The 20494-nt window shown below is 41.7% G+C and overlaps 1 protein-coding gene across 1 annotated transcript; it reads left to right on the forward strand.

Moving 5' to 3' along the window:
• The first annotated feature begins 325 nt into the window (after window positions 1-325).
• LOC121632952 (gastrula zinc finger protein XlCGF57.1-like) lies at window positions 326-9841 on the forward strand. Its single transcript, XM_041974789.1, has 2 exons — window positions 326-455; window positions 6231-9841. Exons 1-2 carry the CDS (start codon window positions 335-337, stop codon window positions 7685-7687), a joined length of 1578 nt encoding a protein of 525 aa, XP_041830723.1. The 5' UTR covers window positions 326-334; the 3' UTR covers window positions 7688-9841.
• Window positions 9842-20494: the final 10653 nt, after the last annotated feature.

Raw genomic sequence — 20494 nt, forward strand, 5'->3', positions numbered from 1 at the left:
AATAAGTCAGTGGAAAAACTATATTTTGTAATTATTATTATTATTATTATTATTATTATTATTTGGACGTTGTTAATATTTTAATAGCGTTCTGGTCAATAACAGAAAAGGTGTCCGTTCATATGCCTGATTAAAAATAGATCAGGCTACTCGACCAGTCCTTTATAAAGGGTGTTGGAGGTTCTTCGTGCATTTCGCTCCAACAGCACATCAGTGGATTCGGTCTGACAGAAATGTTAGAGGCTGCATTGTGCGGTCATCGATTCTGCGCAGGCCTGGTTGAACTGAAACGAGCTTCCAGCTTGTTTTGAAGAGGGGGCAAGTACGGACCACCATGAACGAAGTGGATTTTCTTCAGCACAACAACACTGGAAGTCTGAGTTTAGAGGACAAACTGGAGATTAGATGCCTCGGTGCTCATCAGCTGCAGGATGCTGTTAAAACCCAAACCGCCGGTAAGAACAATGACAGGTTTAATGTGGAGTTTTTCTGCGAGATGAAACGGCTAACTATTAGCTTGCGTTGTTATAGCAGTGGCTGGAAGATAATAAAAAAAAAATACAATAGGAATAGAACTTAAATCAGCTCCAGAAGAAAAAAAATGTATTTGTTTAATAGATCTTAATAAATGTTAATGTTGCGGGTCCGTTTATCATGAAATTAGAATGTGAAGTATAGAGATTTAAAAAAAAAAAAAACGCTGCAGTGATAAGAGTTTTTATCAGCGCCAATCGCAGCTGGACCTCTTAAAAAATAAATTAAAAAATAAATTAAAATCTCATTACCTCTGATAAATACTGTCAGACCTGATCAGCAATTATTTTTTTCATTTCCAGCAAGAAACAATCAGCTGGTTGCAGGCAGGAGGGCTTGGTGGCTGTGCAGCGGTGCAGCAGGGGTCTGCAGCCAGATGTGTGTGCCGAGAGACTCTCCGCTAAAGCGCATTAAAATAAATAAATAAACTTACCGGTTGACTGTCATGGTAGTTAGTATTTTCATTTAGTCTCAAATGAAGTGTTGGAACAGCGTCAGACTTTGTGTCTAGTTTGGTGGCAAAACACAGCTGTTTCTGGGTCAAATTCGTGAAACAGTTTTCAGACAACATAAAGGCAGTTCCACGTCTGCTCAGATATTTTGGATGGAGTTTATTCTGGATGTAGAGCTTCTGTCGTAGCTCTACATCATTGGGTAATAGGTCAAGGCTTACAGAGTCTGATTTCGTGCTGTCACAGCCAAAAACAAAACATGTCAGGTCGGACATCCTAAAGAAAAAGACGCCTAACCAGCTTATGCTAACGGCAAACATTTCTTCTTCGTGATTTTTATTGACAGCCGGTTAAACGATATGGTGTATTACCGCCACCTAGTGGAATGTGGACAAACTGCTCTTCAGTTGTAGGACCTAGCTTGACGCAGCTAGCTTGAGTTTGTTCATAGTTCAGCTTCACATAAATACTTGTGTGGATCAATCTTATCAACTTGATAAGGCTTATAAGCAATCTTATAAGCTAAAATGACTTCACTCTTTCCATTTGTATAATTAAAACATTAATGACAAAATACAGAAGAAACAAATCATACACCACTTGCTTTTATCAAAGATGTCAGACTTTCAGGTTTCCAAGTTTATAGATTTAATTTCAAGGCTCTTCCCATTCAATTTTAGACATTTTTATGCATTCCAACATCTCAGATATAGCAATTGAGAGATTTAATGTAAGCCTCTTCATGAAAAAAAAATAGCTAATCTTAAGGAAACTAGTGCTCTTTGATTCAAACCCGATCCTAAGCATGTACAGGGCAGCAGGTGACGGATGACGAGAGGAAAAAAAAATAACAGGAAGGAAAAACCTCCCAGCAGAACCAGACTCAGATAGGACGGCCATCTGCCTCGACTGGTTGGGGGTGGAGAGGACAGGAAAGCACCATAACTGTAAGCCAGGGATACCGGCTGAGAAAGAGAGGGAAGGGGTGGCGCGTGGTGCATCATGGGCCTAAAGATGTCACTATTATAGAGTCCCTTGGTACGAGCACTCCAGCTAAAGCCCCTCTGATCTGTAAACGATAAATAAATCCTACAAATTAACTCTGGATTTCTCTGGGAGAAAACAGATGGAAAACTCCACAGGACCTCTGCCTGGACTTAGGAGGCTTCTTTCTGTAACTACTTTGTAAAAATGTCTGAAAATTTATGAACATGAGTAGTGAATTATGAAAGAGGGAAAACCATCTAGCTAGCTTTGACTTACAGCTGTTCTTTAGCAGAATCGCTGCTGTTTGGAACATAAATTATGCTGGAACAGTAAAAATTAAGAAGACATATCTGAATTATTATGGTTTCTTCTACCAATCATTAAACACTGACGATGAAAAGGTATCAGCAAAAATATCTGGCGTCTGTTATTTCTCATCTGTATCATGTAATATTGAGTGAAGGATGCTGAACTCCTCATGTTGCACTTTAAACCCAACCTGAGTCGTACACAATTATAAAATTGCAAATGACACAATAACATTTATTCTCGGTGTGCCTTTAGGTAGACATTAATGTTATTTAACATAGTCACTGAACATTTACCTTTTACTTTAGCATATAAAGCTGGTGGTAACCCTGCAGGCCGTGAAACAATGGATGTATTTCCTCCTTCAGTGCAACATGATAAAAGATATTTTGGGGGAAATGGGGCCCCTGTATGAGTATTATGTTGGAAAGTTAATTAAGGATAAGTAAATAATAGATGCTGTAATGGTATGATTTGTATGAGAAGATTATTAGTACAAAAAGATGCTAATAATATGAGTAAGTGATACACTATATTCTTGCTGTGAGCTAATTGAGTTAAGCTAATTCCCTATAAGATATAAAAAATAAGTCAAAGTTTTTGTTTATGTACATTTGTACTGGGTGTTTTTTTATTTTCTATTGAAATTAAATAAAGAGAATTTAATGGTTGTAATAATAATTAAAGCCGCAAGCGGCATCCATCGGGTCCGAGCTGCCTGGACCCCGCCACCCGTGTCCTCCACCATTTCGTAGCATGGTAGGAAACCTGATAACATCGTAGTTAACATGGTAAAACACCCAGCTGAAAATCTGAAATGTTGATATCCTTAGTTAGCATTTTTTCGTAGCATGGTAATTTGCTAGCTAACATGCTATGTTGCCATGACAACAGGTGTTGTAATGCGTTAGGGACCCAACAAGTATGAATCCAGTCAATTTTGGTGCAGTTCCAATGTATTCCTGTGGAGATATGAGCAACCGTGTTTCATGGTGAGAAGGGGTTTTCTATCAGTTGCCACGGTAACACGGTTTTTCCTATTCGAAAGATTTGAATAGCGTTTGGTCCCCAACGTGTCAGGAAGGTTCCCACCAAGTTTGGAGTCAGTCGCACGAATCCCCTCAGACTAGTTCGTTGAAATGGCAGTGAAATCCAAGATGGCGGGCACCCCGTTGCCATGGCAACAGGTGTTCATTTGACTTTTGTGCTGGACTTGGGGTGTGACACGTATGAGTACTGTGAAGTTTGGTGCAGATCCCGTGTATTTCTATGAAGATATGATCAAACCGTGTTTCATGGCGAGGAGGCTTTTTCCGTCGGTTGCCACGGTTACAGGCTTTTTCCTATTAGAAAGATTTGAATAGCGTTTGGTCCCCAACTTGTCAGCAAGCTTCCCACCAAGTTTGGAGTCGGTCGCACGAATCCCCTCAGACTAGTTTGTTCAAATGGAAATGAAATCCAAGATGGCGGGCACCCCGTTGCCATGGCAACAGGTGTTAGATTGACTTCTTTGCTGGACTTGGGGTGTGACACGTATGAATACTGTCAAGTTTGGTGCAGATCCCATGTATTTGTAAGGAGATATGAGCAAACCGTGTTTCATGGCGAGAAGGTCATTTTCCGTCAGTTACCACGGTAACACGCTTTCTGCTATTGGAAAGATTTGAATAGCGTTTGGTCCCCAACTTGTCAGGAAGCTTCCCTCCAAGTTTGGAGTCAGTGGCACGAATCCCCCGAGACTAGTTGGTTCAAATACGATGTGTGTAAAGTGCCAAAAATGGGGAAAAAATGGCCGCACATGGCAAGATGGCGGGCACCACGTTGCCATGGCAACAGGTGTTAGAATGACTTTTTTGCTGGACTCAGGGTGTTACACGTGTGTGGCGAGTTTCGTGTTCCTGCGTGGAAGTAGACATTTGGGTCCCCATTATATTGGGGGTAATTTATTTTTTCTAGGTGGCGCTGTTGAGCCACTTTTACATTGATGTGTATGTGGACCTTAGAATATTGCGATTTTCACCGGGCTTGACGTGTGTGCCAAGTTTCACAACTTTTCATCTGTGTTTAGGGGCTCAAATTTGGGGTCGAAGCGCTTAGGAGGAGAAGTATAATAATAATTAAAGCCGCAAGCGGCATCCATCGGGTCCGAGCGGCCTGGACCCCGCCACCCGATGTCGCCATGACAACAGGTGGTGTAACGCGCTAAGGACCCAACCGGTATGAATCATGTCAAGTTTGGTGCAGTTCCCATGTATTCCTATGGAGATATGAGCAAACCATGTTTCATGGCGAGAAGGCTTTTTCCGTCGGTTGCCACGGTTACACGCTTTCTCCTATCAGAAAGATTTGAATAGCGTTTGTTCCCCAACTTGTCCGGAAGGTTCCCACCAAGTTTGGAGTCGGTCGCCCGAATCCCCTCAGACTAGTTCGTTCAAATGGCAGTGAAATCCAAGATGGCGGGTACACCGTTGCCATGGCAACAGGTGTTCGATTGACTTCTTTGCTGCACTTGGGGTGGGACACGTATGAATGCTGTGAAGTTTGGTGAAGATCCCGTGTATTTCTATGGAGATATGAGCAAACCGTGTTTCATGGCGAGAAGGCTTTTTCCGTCGGTTGCCACGGTTACAGGCTTTTTCCTATTAGAGAGATTTGAATAGCGTTTGGTCCCCAACTTGTCAGGAACGTTCTCACCAAGTTTGGAGTCGGTGGCCTGAATCCCCTCAGACTAGTTCGTTCAAATGGCAGTGAAATCCAAGATGGCGGGCACCCAGTTGCCATGGCAACAGGTGTTCGATTGACTTATTTGGTGGACTTGGGGTGTCACCAGTATGAATCCTGTCAAGTTTGGTGCAGATCCCACGTATTTCTAAAGAGATATGAGCAAACCGTGTTTCATGGCGAGAAGGTCATTTTCCGTCGGTTGCCACGGTAACACGCTTTCTGCTATTAGAAAGATTTGAATAGCGTTTGGTGCCCAACTTGTCAGGAAGCTTCCCACCAAGTTTGGAGTCAGTCGCACGAATCCCCTCAGACTAGTTCGTTCAAATACGATGTGTGTAAAGTGGAAAAAATGGGAAAAAAATGGCCGCACACGCCAAGATGGCGGGCACCCCGTTGCCATGGCGACAGGTGTTACATTGAGTTTTTTGGTCAACACGGGGTGGTACACGTGTGTGCCGAGTTTCGTCTTCCTACGTTGAAGTAGACTTCTTGGGCCCCATTCATGTGGTGATTTTTGGTGACTCTAGGTGGCGCTGTTGAGCCAATTTTGCATTGATGTGTATGCGGACCTTATAATATCCGATTTTCGCCGGGCTTGACGTGTGTGCCAAGTTTCACAACTTTTCATGGGTGTTTAGGGGGTCAAATTTGGCGTCGAAATGCTTAGGAGGAGAAACATTTCAACCACAATAGGGCCTTGCCATACTTTGTATGGCTCGGACCCTAATAATAATAATAAACATAGCAGAAACAATAGGGCCCTGCCATACTTTGTATGGCTCGGACCCTAATAAAAAGTGTTCTAAAGGAAAGGTGACCTTAATGACTTATGTTGTCATCTGGACCCTTTGTAGGGGTACAGGAGGGGCTTTTAGGGGGGGCAGGGCACCCCCCTTAATAAAATGGCACTACAGTCTGTTAAACATGCGACTCATTAAGATTCACCACTTCTCCAGTTTTCTGCAGGACAGACATATCCACCAGCAGCTTGTCATCTTCTTTGATCAAAGCATGTTGAGTTCTTGCAGACAAAAGCCTCAGATCTTCACTGTTCTACATGTTTACCAAACAAGGACTCCTCACTTACCCTGAATTTAAAGTATTTTGATCTTCTCTCCACAGTCTCTGTATTCAAACCCTTCAGATAGCAGCATTAGTATTCATATAGCTGAATTTATGCTCTAATTGGTCCTTCATCTGTGTGTGTTTCTGTGTTCTCTGCAGATGTCCAGCAGCTGCTTGTGATTAAAGAAGAGGTTTCCTATGACTGGAGGTCCAATCCGGACCCAGAGCCCCTCCACATAAAGGAGGAAGAGAAGGAGCTCTGGACATGTAAGGAGGGAGGAGAGATTCATTGGCAGGAGGAGACTGATGTCACCATTTTCCCATTCAATGTCATTGTGAAGAGTGAAGATGAAGATGATGATGATGATGAACCTGAGTTCTCACATCTTCTAAGCCAAACTAAGGGAGAGGACTGTGGAGGAGCAGAACCAGTCAGGAACTCTAATCCAAGGACTGAAGAAAAGGCTTCAGACTCGTCTGAGACTGACGTCAGTGATGATGAAGATGACTGGCAGGAACCTCTGTCACATGCTGGACCTGACATGAAAAACGGTGAATATTGTTGGAAGGAGAGCAGGGCACCAGAATCGGGAGTAAACTCGGATGTGGAATGTGATGCTAAGAAGATTTATCACTGCTTCGAATGTGATAGACAATATTTCTATAAGCAGTCTCTTCACAGACACATGAAATCTCATCCCAACAGTTTGGTTAATAAAAAATGCTTAGATCGCCAGAAAAACGTGGATTCGCTCAAGAAGAGGGGCAAAACAGAAGAGAAAATTTTCATTTGTGACATTTGTGGGCAAAGATTTACCCAAAAGACAAATCTTAACACACATAAGAGAATCCACACAGGTGAGAAACCATTCAGGTGTGATGAATGTGGCAAAAGATTTAACCAACGGGGAAATCTGCAGAGTCACCAGAGAGTCCACACGGGAGAAAAACCATTCATATGCCACTACTGTGGGAAGAGTTTCCGACGGCAAGGAAGTCTGCAGGTACACGCAAGAGTCCACACAGGGGAGAAACCATTCGTTTGCTCCATTTGTGGTAAAGAATTTGCCCGGACGACACATTATAATACTCACATGAGAGTCCACACAGGAGAGAGGCCTTTTGCTTGTAATGTTTGTGGAAAGGAATTCAGCCATAAGACGCATTTTAAGGAACACCTGAGAGTCCACACCGGAGAGAAACCATATGCTTGCGAAGCTTGTGGAAAGAAGTTTAGACTTCAGTGTAATTTAAAGAGACACATGAGAGTTCACACCGGAGAAAAACCATTTGGTTGTGATGAATGTGGAAAGACGTTCAGTTGCAAGTCACATCTTAAGAGACACAAGAAAGTCCACACAGGAGAGAGGCCCTTCTCTTGTCACATCTGTGGGGAAAACTTCACAGAACCGGGAGTTCTCAAGGGTCACATCAGAGTCCACACAGGAGAGAAGCCGTTTGGTTGTGACGTTTGTGGAAAAACATTCAGGCAGCAGTGCACGCTTAAAAGACACACAGTCGTGCACACAGGGGAGAAGCCGTTTTTCTGTCCGATTTGTGGTGCTCGATTTACACAACAGGGGAATCTGAAGAGCCACATGAAGATGCACACATGAAAAATGCTGTAAATTACAGGGTTTGCTATAAAAATCATTAAATCACCTTTTATGTTAGATTCCAATCCATTTTTATAGTTGGCACACCTGTGGAAATTAGTACGCAGCAATACCGACCCCTGTATGTAGTTATGTTATTTCAAAATCGGTACAGTGATAGCTGAATGTACCATCATCTTCCTCAGCTGTGTCTTTTTAATGTGTGGAAAAATATATGGTCACGAAAGCAGAATATGTTGTAAGCCAGGGGTCTCCAACTCTGGTCCTCGTGAGCTACTGTCCTGCAGGTTTTAGATGTGCTCACGAGGACCAGAGTTGGAGATCCCTGTTGTAAAATCTGAACCTTTCTGTGTTAAAGCAGCACTACTAAACTTTGACAGGTTTTTGCACTTTGTTGCCCTCTACAGACGCCAGTTTGGCATTCATCTTCGTCCTGTCTCTCCTCTGAGTTCTCTCCAGCCAGTAAAAGTTAGCCCAATGTTGACTCATCTCTTCCTCTGTTACTTTCTCTCCTTTTCCTTGCTTCTTCCAAAAATGTCATCTTGTGTTTCTTTGATGAATCGGCCATGGTGTGCATTTAAAAGAGCCAATGTGTTGATATCCAGTTGCTGTCATGTGACACAGTGCCATAAAGCGGAATGCTGCTGTAAAGAGGAAGCAAAACGTTGAGATGTGTGGTTCTTCAGCCTCTGGATGCTGCAGGCCATCGTGGCTCCTAGAATGTACACCATAAATGTCACTAAAGCTTCAAAACGAGTCAGAAACGCATATTTTGAAGGTCAGAAAGTTACATATTGCTGTAAAGCAGCACTACTGAACTATGGCAGATTTTCAGACTTTGGTGCCAGAGATCGGAGATCACAGCCAGCTTAGACTGTTAATCTTTACACAATGAAATTCCTCCAGACTGGATGAATGCTTTAATGATATTTTGCGCTGTATTAAAAATAATGAAAATCCCCTCCAGCCCTTTTTAAAAAGGAACATTAACTGTGGAGCCATGGAGTACTTTTGAAGAAAAGAAAGGCATCATGCTAACACCCCGGCTTATCCGATCGGTCTGGATGAGAACAAAGTTTCACTAGGGCCGGTGTTCTGCAGGTTTTAGAGGTTTCCCTGCTGCAACACACCTGACTCAGACTTGTGCAGAGCTTGATGTCAGGGAAACTTCTAGAACCTGTAGGACACCGGCCCTCGTGAAACTTTGTTCTCATCCAGGCCGATCAGATAAGCCGGGGTGTTAGCGTGATGCATTTCTGTTCTGATTGGACATTTGATCAAATTGCTCCGCAGCTAATGTTCCTTTAAAAAAAGGGCTGGAGGGGATTTGCACGTTTTGAGGACCCCTGCTGTGGTTGATGGTCCTCCTGCGCGTACTTAGGTTCGGTGATGAGTTTCAGTCCTGTTTCCATCATGTAAGCACACAACTAATCAGATCACTTCAACTAGCCTCCGCTGGAGTCTCTAATCAGACTGATTTCAGTTGGATAGAAGAAAAATTTGTCCATGTAAACATAGTTATCAGATTTTCATGGATGCTGCTTTTATACCATATCGGCTGTCTCCCAAATGTTGCCCAGTTGAACTAAAATGGTTTATTTATTTATTTTAAATCAAATTTTAAAGTGTTGGAATCTTGAACACTGGTGGAAAAACGAAGGCTGCTAGAAACAAAGAGCAGGTTTATAGATCAGAGAACATCAGCTACATACAATGAGCTGGAATTACCCTTCACATGGTTGTTTTTAACCAGGTTAAGCCAGTTTTCAGTCTTGGTCAGATGTGGCAGCTAACTTAAACAGTAGTTGATTTCTGTTGTAACTTACTGCAAAAATCTACAATATCTACCAGCAAGGCGAGAGAGTCGGGCAGAGTTTAACTTTTTTTAAAAGACCAGTCAATTACTATTAAGGATTATTGATCTATTGTCACATTTATTTGTATTATAAATTGTTTGTGGTTATTTTATGCAAATGTAACAGCTTGACTTGTCAAATATGTACAATATATGAAATATCTGAACTATTTTAGTATTTGTATGAACAGTTAAAACAGACGTGCATGTGTCTGAGTATGATTATAAAACGAGCATAAAAACAAATTAATTCTAAATGCATCTAAATTTTGTATGTTACATTAATAAAGCTGAATGAGTTTAAACTGGTTTTAATTTCTTGTTTTTAAATACTTCATCTGTATTTTTAATAAATATCAAAGTAGAAAATATTAAGAGCTTTCAGACTTCGAACGTCTTGTGTTGGTTGCAGAAGGTGAAGCTAGAAGTTGCTGTAGAAAGCGAGGACTCAAATACAGACTCAAGTTAATGCAGGAGGAGGAGCAGCAAATAAAACTTTACCCCCAAAAAAGAGAGAAGTCAACTAAACCAAACACAGTTAAAAATAAATTAATAAAATCTCTCCTGAACTGCAGATCGTTGTGCTGGTTTAAACAAGCACTTTTACACCTGCCGGATTAAACCGACCCCATTTTCCAGATGTGACACAGACTACTCCTCTTATATAACACGCCCCGACATTACAGCTTTGATTTACACAGATAAACCGATAAATAGACGTCTGTGAAATATGCAAACATGTCTACTGTTGTACAGACGATATCACTCCGGTGATTGGAAAGCCAACCTATGCACCAAGTTTGCAGGTTCAAGCCTTGATATTGTCGTTTTTTTTGTTTTTTGTTTTTTTTTTTGTCTATTTTCCTCTGGGAATGAATATTGATCTGATTTAATCTCATGTATATGAGTCATGCTCACTAGTAAATTCACTGTCAGACAGCTTTTATTGACACAAAATGCAGCACGTCCCGGATTACATCAAACCTGCCTGTTTTGTACACTTTGGTCAGTAGGTGGCTTCATGTGCACATGTTGCCTCGTTAAATAAACCATTTGTGAACCAGTTTGCTAGAAAGCTTTGGTGCTTCATGAGGCCATCACCAACTTGTTTAACCAAAGGGGCCGATGTTGCAGGTAGTTCACAAAGCAGACTTTGTCCCTCCACTCTGCAGACAACAAACTGGCAAAGGGAGGCAAGCTGGAAATATACGCAGGGAGTAAATGAGTACTAAATAACAGCTGAGAGGCAATCTGTAGCAAAACACCAGGGGCTTCATGTATGAAGGATTGCGTAGATTTCATACTGAAAGATGCGTACGACCAAAACTGGAAAGTCAAAAATATTCAGATGAGTGAATCTGTGCACACGCTTGTTCCTACACTGCTTTTTACTTCCTGAAACATGGAACAGAAATAAAGCACTGCCACGCCATCTGGAGACATTAATAAAGTTTATTCAATTCAATTTAATGCTTTTAAAAACAGGACAACACATTTATTTTTTATTTAGTACAAATTCAAGACCAAATCAAGTCAAGTCACTTTTAAAGATGCAGTCAAATCCAGTTATTATTCCATCTAGTTCAAACTAATCCAATTATAATCAAATCAAAACAAAACCACAATGCACAGCGGTCCAGTTTAAAATAACTGTTCATATAAACCAAATTATAAAAACGTTTCCTTGTGTAGAAAGCCACAGAATCTTCTTTTCAGTTCAGCCCCCATCCAGAGCATGCGTGGGCCGTCGGGCAGCAGAAGAAAGAAAACCTCCAGCAGAACCAGACTCAGGAAGACAGCCATCTGCCTCGACTGGGAGGGGGTGGATAGGACAGGAAAGAGGGGTCAACAAGCACCATAACTCTAAGCCAGAGATACACAAATAATGTCAGTGTGTTGTGTGTGTTGGCGGAGGCGAGGACCCAAACGCAGGCAGGAGAAGCAGGTCGGTGCAGGTAAAAGGGTTTATTAGACACAAACTCAGGAGCAGGGAAACACACAATACAGGGGATGAACCACAAGGATCTGACAAGGCAATCTGAAAACCATGAGGTGTTTGTACACAGAGGAAGTAGTTAGGAGCAGGTGAAGTAACGAGCCAGGAAGAGAAAGCTGAGCACATGAGGGAAAACAGGAAAACTGAACTAAATATGAGAAAACCGAAAACCTAAAGCATGAACATAACGGAAAGTAAACATGACAAAAAAACAGAAGTAGAAACCAAGATTAAAACAGAACTAAACGTGACAAACCAAAACCCGAAACCCTGATCAAATCTAACACAAACCAAAAACACACCAAAACCCAGGAACCAAGACATAATGTCTGTGTAATTTCTATAGCACATTTACTATTAACCCAGTTGCCCAAATTGCTAATGAAACAATGAAAACGTGAACAATAAAAACAATTAAGCATAAAACCAAAGTTAAAATAAATATCAAGCTCAACTGTGTTTAAAAGCCATAGCAAACAGGTGAGTCTTATGTGGGGACTTAAAACCAAAAGTGTCTGAGCAGCTTTGATATGAAGGAGACATTATTTCACCAAAAAGCTCGAGTCTGGATTTTAGACCCTCCAGAAGGAGCGGAGCAGAAGACCTGACAACAACAACGTTATAAATTATACGTGAAGAAGAAAGAGCAAAGAGAGCAGGGAAAGAAAAAGATGGTTTAGGTTCCCAACCTAGTTCCACAGGCACTCCCTGGACCCTTTGGTGGACCCCATGGGGGTTCCTGGACTCCAGGCTGGGAACCACTGACCTAAGCAAATCTTAACAATAGACTTCATCAAAACAGAAGATTTTACGTCTGACCTCGAGGTGGGGGGGCGTCGGCTTCCTGTTGGTCTGCCTCCAGTTTCCAAGTTCCATCTGTTCACATTTTATTCAGATGATTCAAACCAAAGAAGCAAAGTTTTACGGATCTCTGAGGGTTTTGGAGACTGTGAAGCTCCCCAAAGAACCATATGACTTTAAGAGATTTTCTTTGCTATTGAAGCACTGAAATGTATGTATGTATGTATGTATGTATGTATGTATGTATGTATATATGTATGTATGTATATATGTATGTATGTATGTATATATGTATGTATGTATGTATGTATGTATGTATGTATGTATGTATGTATGTATGTATGTATGTATGCATGCAGGCATGTATTTATTTATCCCTTCATTCATTTTTAAATATTGCTATTTTAAAGGCTGAAGATGTTTAATGTTGCCCTGTAAATACAGTGGCTGGTGAATGAGAGTTTAAACTATAAATTTAACAACTTTTATGGTTCATGCTCCACAGATTTGTTGCTGGTTACTTTCATATTAAACAAAGGGACAAATGTATTTCAGAATTAGTCCCTCGGGAGGATCACAGTGCTCTTTTATTGTCTCTAAAATATGTTACAACAATAATGTGGACAGAATATAGCCTGATTCTTTTATATAATTTAGTTTTTGGATTAATTTTTAATTTAATTGAAGGTTTATATGCAGTGTCTTTGGGTGCAGACAGCTAACACAGATTACTGTATCGTGCACTGCAGGATGTGTGTGTGTGTGTTGACAGATGGCAAGCTTCATCGTTGGCAGCCTGCATTGACCGAGTTGTTCTTTTTCTCTTTAATTAATCACACACTGAAATAATCTACCTCTAGTCCTGATTTTTGAGCATGACGTAATTACAGATAGACTCAGGTAAAGATAGTAAAACCTTAGATTATTTCCCTTAAAGCGGTTGTATAATTGTTGGACTGGATGTGCATCGAGGTTTCTGCTGTACCGACACAGACTGCAGTTCCCGGTTGGAAGCAGAACAAACAGACTCTGTACCACATTTGGAAAACCTCCTTGTAGAAATGTGCCATCTGTGCAAGCATTTTTATTCTATTTAGTTTATTTATACAAATGACTTCAAATGGAAATAAAACATGTTCAATACAAATCTAATTAAAAACAATCCACTTTGATATAATCCAGTTATAAGATGATTAATATTGTGTTGTATGCTTTGCAGGAAAAAAACTCTTTAAAAAGAAAAGCAAGCATTATCACTGTGGAGGTGGGCTCTTTTCATCTTAATTTGACTTTTTTGCTCTACTGTACTTTATTATAGTGCTGTGATGGGATTGAGAACTGGTCTGCAGGACGGATGAGGGATAGACTGGTTCAGGGAGGTTATTGGCACATTTGCTGCTTTTTACGGCTTTAACTTCCTGAGATCAGGAATTAAACACTGTCAGCTTTGATGAGAATAATAATAGTTCTTGAATGTTCTCTGTTTGAGGCTTTTAAAAGAACTTTTTCAATCAGCTTTATTTATCTGGCACCAACTCTGAACAAAGTCATCTCGAGGCACTTTTAAAAGCAGTCCAATCCAATTATAATTCAGTTCACTGAAATCTAATTATAAGCTTATTAAAATAAATCATGATGGGATTCAATCTATAATTACTGTGTTTATAGAAGGAAATTCGTTAGAAATGATTGCCTAGCTGAGGAAACCAATTGATAGCAGCAAATCTTCCCTCTGGATTCAGTCCCCCATCCTGAGCATGCGGGGGTCGGCAGGCAACCGTGGAAAGGAAAAACTCCCTTTCAACAGGAAGGAAAACCTCCAGCAGAATCAGGAAGGGCAGCCATCTGCCTCGACCGGTTGGGGGTGGAGAGGACAGGAAAGAGGGATCAACAGGAACCGGATCTCCGAGCCAGGGACATCTGCTGAGGAAAAAAAAAAAGAGAAACAGTTTAGTAATAAGAAGAAGCTTTAAATATACAACACTTTCACACAGCAAGTAGAACAACTTTAAAACAATAAAAATATAATTGAACAGAAGAAATTCAATCAATAAAATCATGTTTAAGAAAAGATTTAAACCAAGAACAAATGAAAGTCCTCTGCTGAAGGATCTCAGACTACAGGCTCCTATTGGTCTTAACAGCCAGACAAATAACAGGGCGAAAGACCACAAAGGGTTAAAAAAGTCATAAGTCATAAGATAAAATCAGTTTTAAATCATACTGGGAGTAGAGGCAAAGACCCTGAAACAGGGTGATGTGGTCCCTGTTTTTGGTTCTAGTTTAAAGTCTGGCAGCTGAGTTTTGAACCATCTGCAGCTGATTGTTAGATTTTTGATTCAGAGATGTTCCTTAGATGATAAAAACGTGGCTGCATTAGTTTTATAATGTGCTGCTCAGAGAAATTTAAACCAAACACGGGTTGTTTGCAGCAGCCTTCACATGTTCCTGCAGGAAACCAGCAGTTCGCAGGATGTATTAACTCAAGAAGATTTGTGACCGACTATAGCGACCTAAGTTCTGTTTGAATCCATTTGTAGAAAGTTCTGAGACGTCCAGTACTTAACATTTAAAAACAGTCTTGTAGTAAACGCAGCTTACAAGGATCCCAAGGGGCTCCCTGAGCAGGACACCCCTCCATCTCTGGTCCTTGTTCCCTCTACGGAAGTCTTTTACATTGCCTAGTTATTTTATTTTGAATCTTGTGCATTAGTGACATTTCTTAATTTTTGAGCGTATCAGGATGGTATGGGAGAAGGTCGTCCGCGTGTGCGTGCATAAACAAAAGTAAGGTCTACCGTTATTATGCTGCTCCCAAACCTGCTTAGGCATTGCATGGTTGAACAGTCTTCCTATTCTGTGGTTTATGTGCAAGTTTTAATACGTTGTAGAACGTCTTAGTAGTTAATCGGATACATGTTACCGTGTAATAAGGCATTTGTTGGAGTGTGACAGGTTTTCCAGCTTTAAGCCTTATTTCTGGGTGCTGTATTTAAGTTATTGTATTCATATTTGCATCGCTACATTTTATTTAACCTCTTTGTTGCGCCAGATGCACTTAAGTGTAATGTGAAACGCTGTTCACGCGTCCCTCATTTGTTGAAGGTAGGTGGTGCAGTTGCGAGCTACGGCCACTAGATGGAGCCAGAGACCACCAGATTAATTTAAAACCTCTAGCTGTAATATTAACCCTTTACCTGACTAGACTTTGGTTGATTTATGGTTTATTTGGCGTATTTGTTAACATACAACCAGTCAGATATGTCCAGTATTTATTATTTATTATGTAGTTTCATCCAATTTTACAGTATTATTATTATGATTTGTACTTTGTTTCTTTTATACACAACACACACACAAACACACATACCATCCTGTAAGCCATCTTCAATATTAAAGTGCTCTTGGAATTGCCTTCTCCGTTGGAACTCTAACCCAAACCCAATCAGACCAGCAACATCCTCCCAGAGTGCTCCACTCTGACACCTTGTTTCCAAGGGAGTGTCTGAGCAGGACCTCCTCCACCTCTGGTTCCTTTTCTGAAGGGGAGACTCAGAAAGGGAACACCAACTGAACTGATGTCTGATAACCTAGTAGATTACAGTTTTACTTACAGGAATGTGGCAGATGTCTCTATAAAATATCTTTTATTAAGTTTGTTACTGGTTTGTATTGGTTCAAAATTTGCTATTTTATCTTTTTAAAAAAAGCTTATATGCATTTTTTTCTTTTCTTTTTTTTAAACATGTCCTGTCCAGCATCATAGCAAGCAAAATGATAATCTGGTTGCTGTATCATGCTGAACAAGTTTGCTCTGCCAAGGGGAGGCTTATCAGTATAAGCTTGACAGAAGAAGAAGGAAGACAGCAAAAAGAAGCAAAAGGGAAAGAGGAAAGAGGAGATAAAAACACCACAGACAGAAGGCAACGATCCTTCAGTCCAAACTGTCACCAGACAACAAACTGTTACACTTGTACATGAACACATCAGAAAACTTCCTACGGCTTTTACTGAAAAACAGAACTGCTAGTCATTAGGAGTTATTAAATAATAACCAAAACAAAAAGACATCATAAAAGTAGCATAACAACCAGATACAAACTCACAGGAAAAAAAAAAAAAGACAAATTATCTCTACATGTATAAATCCACTGGACAACTCAGTGACTGTGTCAGCATGCAGAGGATGAGGAATAAGGAGTGATGAAGAGTGGTGAGTGAGATCATGCAAATGCGACCACGACAGAGTCTAGAGGCAGACTAGGGCAGCCCAGAGACCCAGGTGATCAGCGGCAATCCCGGAGCACGAACCAAATCCACCCCACCATGCAGACAACCCTGAACCCAGAGGAAGGCCCCAGCCAGAGCCCCCCGTGGTCTTGGGGCACAGGCCCCAGTGGGCCAAGTTTGGTACCTGCAGCTGCAGGTGACGACCCCGGCAGACCAAAGAACGGCGAGCCCCAAATCCAGCCTCCACCGCCGTCCCCCGGCCACCCCCCATCACCTCCCACCCAGATGCAGCCGACCGGGCATCCCCCAGGATCAGCAGCCCCCAGCCCACCCCTGGCGGTGCCCCTGGGATGAGGGATGTGAGAGGGCCACATTACCCTCCTCCTCCCCGCCCATGACCGTCTGTGGTGAGTGTGTTTTCTGCAAGTAAAACTGAGGGGCAGTGACCACATTGTGCTGGTAGCGAGGCCATATTAGCAGTCCTGCCTTCGCTACACGACACGCCCCCCAGAAGTTGTTTGTGTGTTGTGTTTGTGTTTTGATGTCTAAGTGTAATTAAAACTAGGAGGCAAGTCGCCACATGGTGCAGCCAAGGAAGTCACTTGGATGGCCACCTCGGCTACACCCTGCATGACAAGCAAATCCCTACGTGTGTGTGTGGGTGTATAAGAAAGACAGAGAGCAGGGAAGAAGAGGGCCCTGGGGAGGGCCCCCAGGGCAAGACAGGCCCCCACAACCAGGCCACGCAGTGGCTGTGGTCAACGAGCCCCCACCGACCCCAGAAGGGGTGAAGGAGAGGAGCAGAAGGAGAATAGCGGGAAAGCCCAGATCCAAGGAGCACCACCCCCAGGTCCACCCAGGCCACCCCCACAGGGTCACGTCATAGCTCCGCACCTACTCACCTGTGTTCTTGTACACACCCACTCATTCTAGTACATTCATACGCACACACACACACACACACACACACACACACACACACACACACACACACACACACACACACACACACACACACACACACACACACACACACATCATCCACAGCATAAACACACACACAACATACAAATGTCCCTGTCTCACACCCCAGCACTTCCCCTTACAATCCCCTGTACCCCCACTCAGCTCCCCTTCAAACCCCTACACCCCTCCTGCCCCCGGGCCATACCCTGGGTCCCAGGGCGGCAACCAGATGCCAGGGCATGCACTAACCCACACCATGGCAGCACATCCGGGCAGGCCCAGACCCCCAGCACATACAGACCCCACCACCTTGGAAGGAGGGGGGGGCCACCCCCAGGTACCAGAGCTCAGAACCCCCACCAAGCCCACCCCAGAATAGCCCGGCCACCCGGCGTCCACCGACCCAGGCACCACCAGTGGCTTCACCAGTGGCCTCACCCCCTGCCACAAAGTGACCCCAACCAATGGCACCCACAGCCCCCAACAGGGCCGGACCTAGAGCCGCCTCCATCGCAGAGCAGCCCGGCCCCACACCACGGGAAACCACCAAGAACCCGCAACCACCAGTCACTCCCAGCCATTTTCCAGCCCCCAAAGCGACGAGGTCACAGTCCTCCACCTACACTAAGTGATGAAACTAAGCACAGGGGACCAGAGGGAATGAGATTCAGCCGAATAGTTCTTTGAGGAGGCAGACATTGTCTCACTACTGATGTGGTCAACTAAGAGATTCCTAAACTGCTGAATACACTGATTATTTTTGTTTTTCCAGTTCACAAGGATAGTTTTCTTTGGGATGCATAATGCTGTGCATATCATGTGTGCAGAGTTAATTGCCATATTAATGTCACCCAAGTCACCTAGTAGACACAGTGCGGGGTTTGCAGGAATATTACATTTAAACCATTGTTGACATGTCCACACATACTTGAAGCCAGAACCTGCGGACAGGTGTGCAGGACCACAAGGCATGGAGGTAGTTGTCAGGTGTGTTTGCAGTGTGGGCAGATGTTTGATTGTGACAGACCCATCCTGAACATCCTTTGTCCTGTATAATGAGTTCTATGCAGAATTTTGAATTGTATTATTTGCATATTTGAATTCTTAGTCATTTTAAAGGTGTTTAAACATATTTGTAACCATTCATCTTTATTAAAGTTACTGGATAAGTCAGCTTCCCATTTTGAAGTTGGAAGACAGATTCTAGTCTAGACAATAGTCTCTATATTTTTGATAATAGCTTTGGGGCATTGAGATTCATGAATTCTGCCATCTGGTGACATTCTAAAAAAATTTGCTGCTGGTTCCATATTGCATATATGCATATGTGCATTTTCTTTAAGTAAATCTGATTTTCTTAAGCAAAACATGCTTGATGAAATTCTTTTTTTTTTAAGTGCAGTTGTGAAGGAGAACAACAAAGTGAGATCACATCACTCCAGTACCACCCTCACTTCCAAAGCCTTCTGTTCAGTTGCAATTAAGTATAAAATTCTTTTGTTTTTAAATCTTTTAATGCCTACACCCCTCCTTATTTATCTAGCCTATTCCAGTCATATTTCCCCTCTCACTTCCTCAGGTCAGCTGATCAGACATCGTTATATTTCCAAGGCAACAAAGAAAACTCAGAGCTGACTGGGCTTTTTCTGTGCTGTTGAAACTTCCTCAATTACTGTTTTAAATCTAGTTTAAAAACCCCAGCCTTCAACCCAGAGTGAGGTTTTGATGGCGACTGTTTGTTGATTCGTTATTAGTTGTTTTTATCTGGTTTTAGTTTTATTTCTGCCAGTGGCAAAGGTCATGTATTTGGTGGCGTTTGTCTGTTAACAACATAACATAAAACATTAGGGATTTTTATTAAATTTGCAGAACAGGCTTTCCCTCTGTGTAAAGAACCTCTGGGATTTTTCATGACATTAATAATCATGGTTAATGATACAGTTCTGAATGTTTGCTGGCAAATTGCCGTGTTACATGAAGGTAACGTGGAGCCCCAAAAACAAAATATATAAAAAAATGCACACAATGTCGTTTTTTTACCTAAAATTCCAGCAGCAACACGGAGGAGTCAGTGTTTGGCCCTTCATCAGGTTTTTGCACTTAACTGATGTACTTTAAAAATGCATTTAAAATATTAAACATAAAATCTCTAAATGCTCTCACAGTTCAGTATCTACCATTTATTACCATGTGATAGTTTAAAAAAATATTATGTGGTTTTCTGCTTCTGGGTATCTATTAGGGGACAGAAGGCAAGTATCAGATTGTGTTCAACAGGATTTTAAGCAAAGTTTATACCATAAAAAAATGAAGCAAAATGTCTCAGAAACTGTACGTGACAAATATGTCATGTCGGGCTCTTATGGGTTAAAATCTTCATGATTAAAAATATTGCCCAAAGGAGGCTCAAGGAGGTCTTGATTCTTATCGGTGCAACAGCATTCAAGACTTTCAGATTGAAATGAGTGTGGCTGAGTGGGATGATCAGGGGAATGGCTGGGCAGAATGTGACACCGGTGTTCTGTTGAAACGTGCTACCTTGTCAAAACATGCTACTGCAGGCTGAATAGGTTTATGGTAAGCCAACAGGGTCAAAAACAGGACTTGCTTAATGTGTTTAAGAAGAGAACTGCATTCAAAAACATTGTTTTGAAAGTCAGGACTCCCATAAAATACGGGGTAATTCCTCACAGAACGCCATATTTTACATCTCATTGGAAACGTACAATCCCTTTGTCCTATATATACATAGATATAGATATCCTAGAGTGGTGTAAAAAACTGAATTTTTGACTGAAAAAATATTATTATTATTATTATTTATTTTTTATATTTTTTATGGAATAACAAATTTCATCATACATAAAAAAGATATTTGGTAAAATAATATGAAGAATTAAGTATTGGAGCATTAGATTTTGAGTCACTGGTAGGTACCATTAAAATTATTTTGTTAAAA

Source organism: Melanotaenia boesemani, chromosome 21 (genome assembly GCF_017639745.1).
Source record: "Melanotaenia boesemani isolate fMelBoe1 chromosome 21, fMelBoe1.pri, whole genome shotgun sequence".
Classification (NCBI taxonomy): Eukaryota; Metazoa; Chordata; class Actinopteri; order Atheriniformes; family Melanotaeniidae; genus Melanotaenia; species Melanotaenia boesemani.

Coding starts and splice junctions, on each gene's coding strand:
- LOC121632952 (XM_041974789.1), top strand. CDS start 335: ATGAACGAAGTGGATTTTCTTCAGCACAACAACACTGGAAGTCTGAGT. Junction 456..6,230: donor TGTTAAAACCCAAACCGCCG/GTAAGAACAATG, acceptor TGTTCTCTGCAG/ATGTCCAGCAGCTGCTTGTG.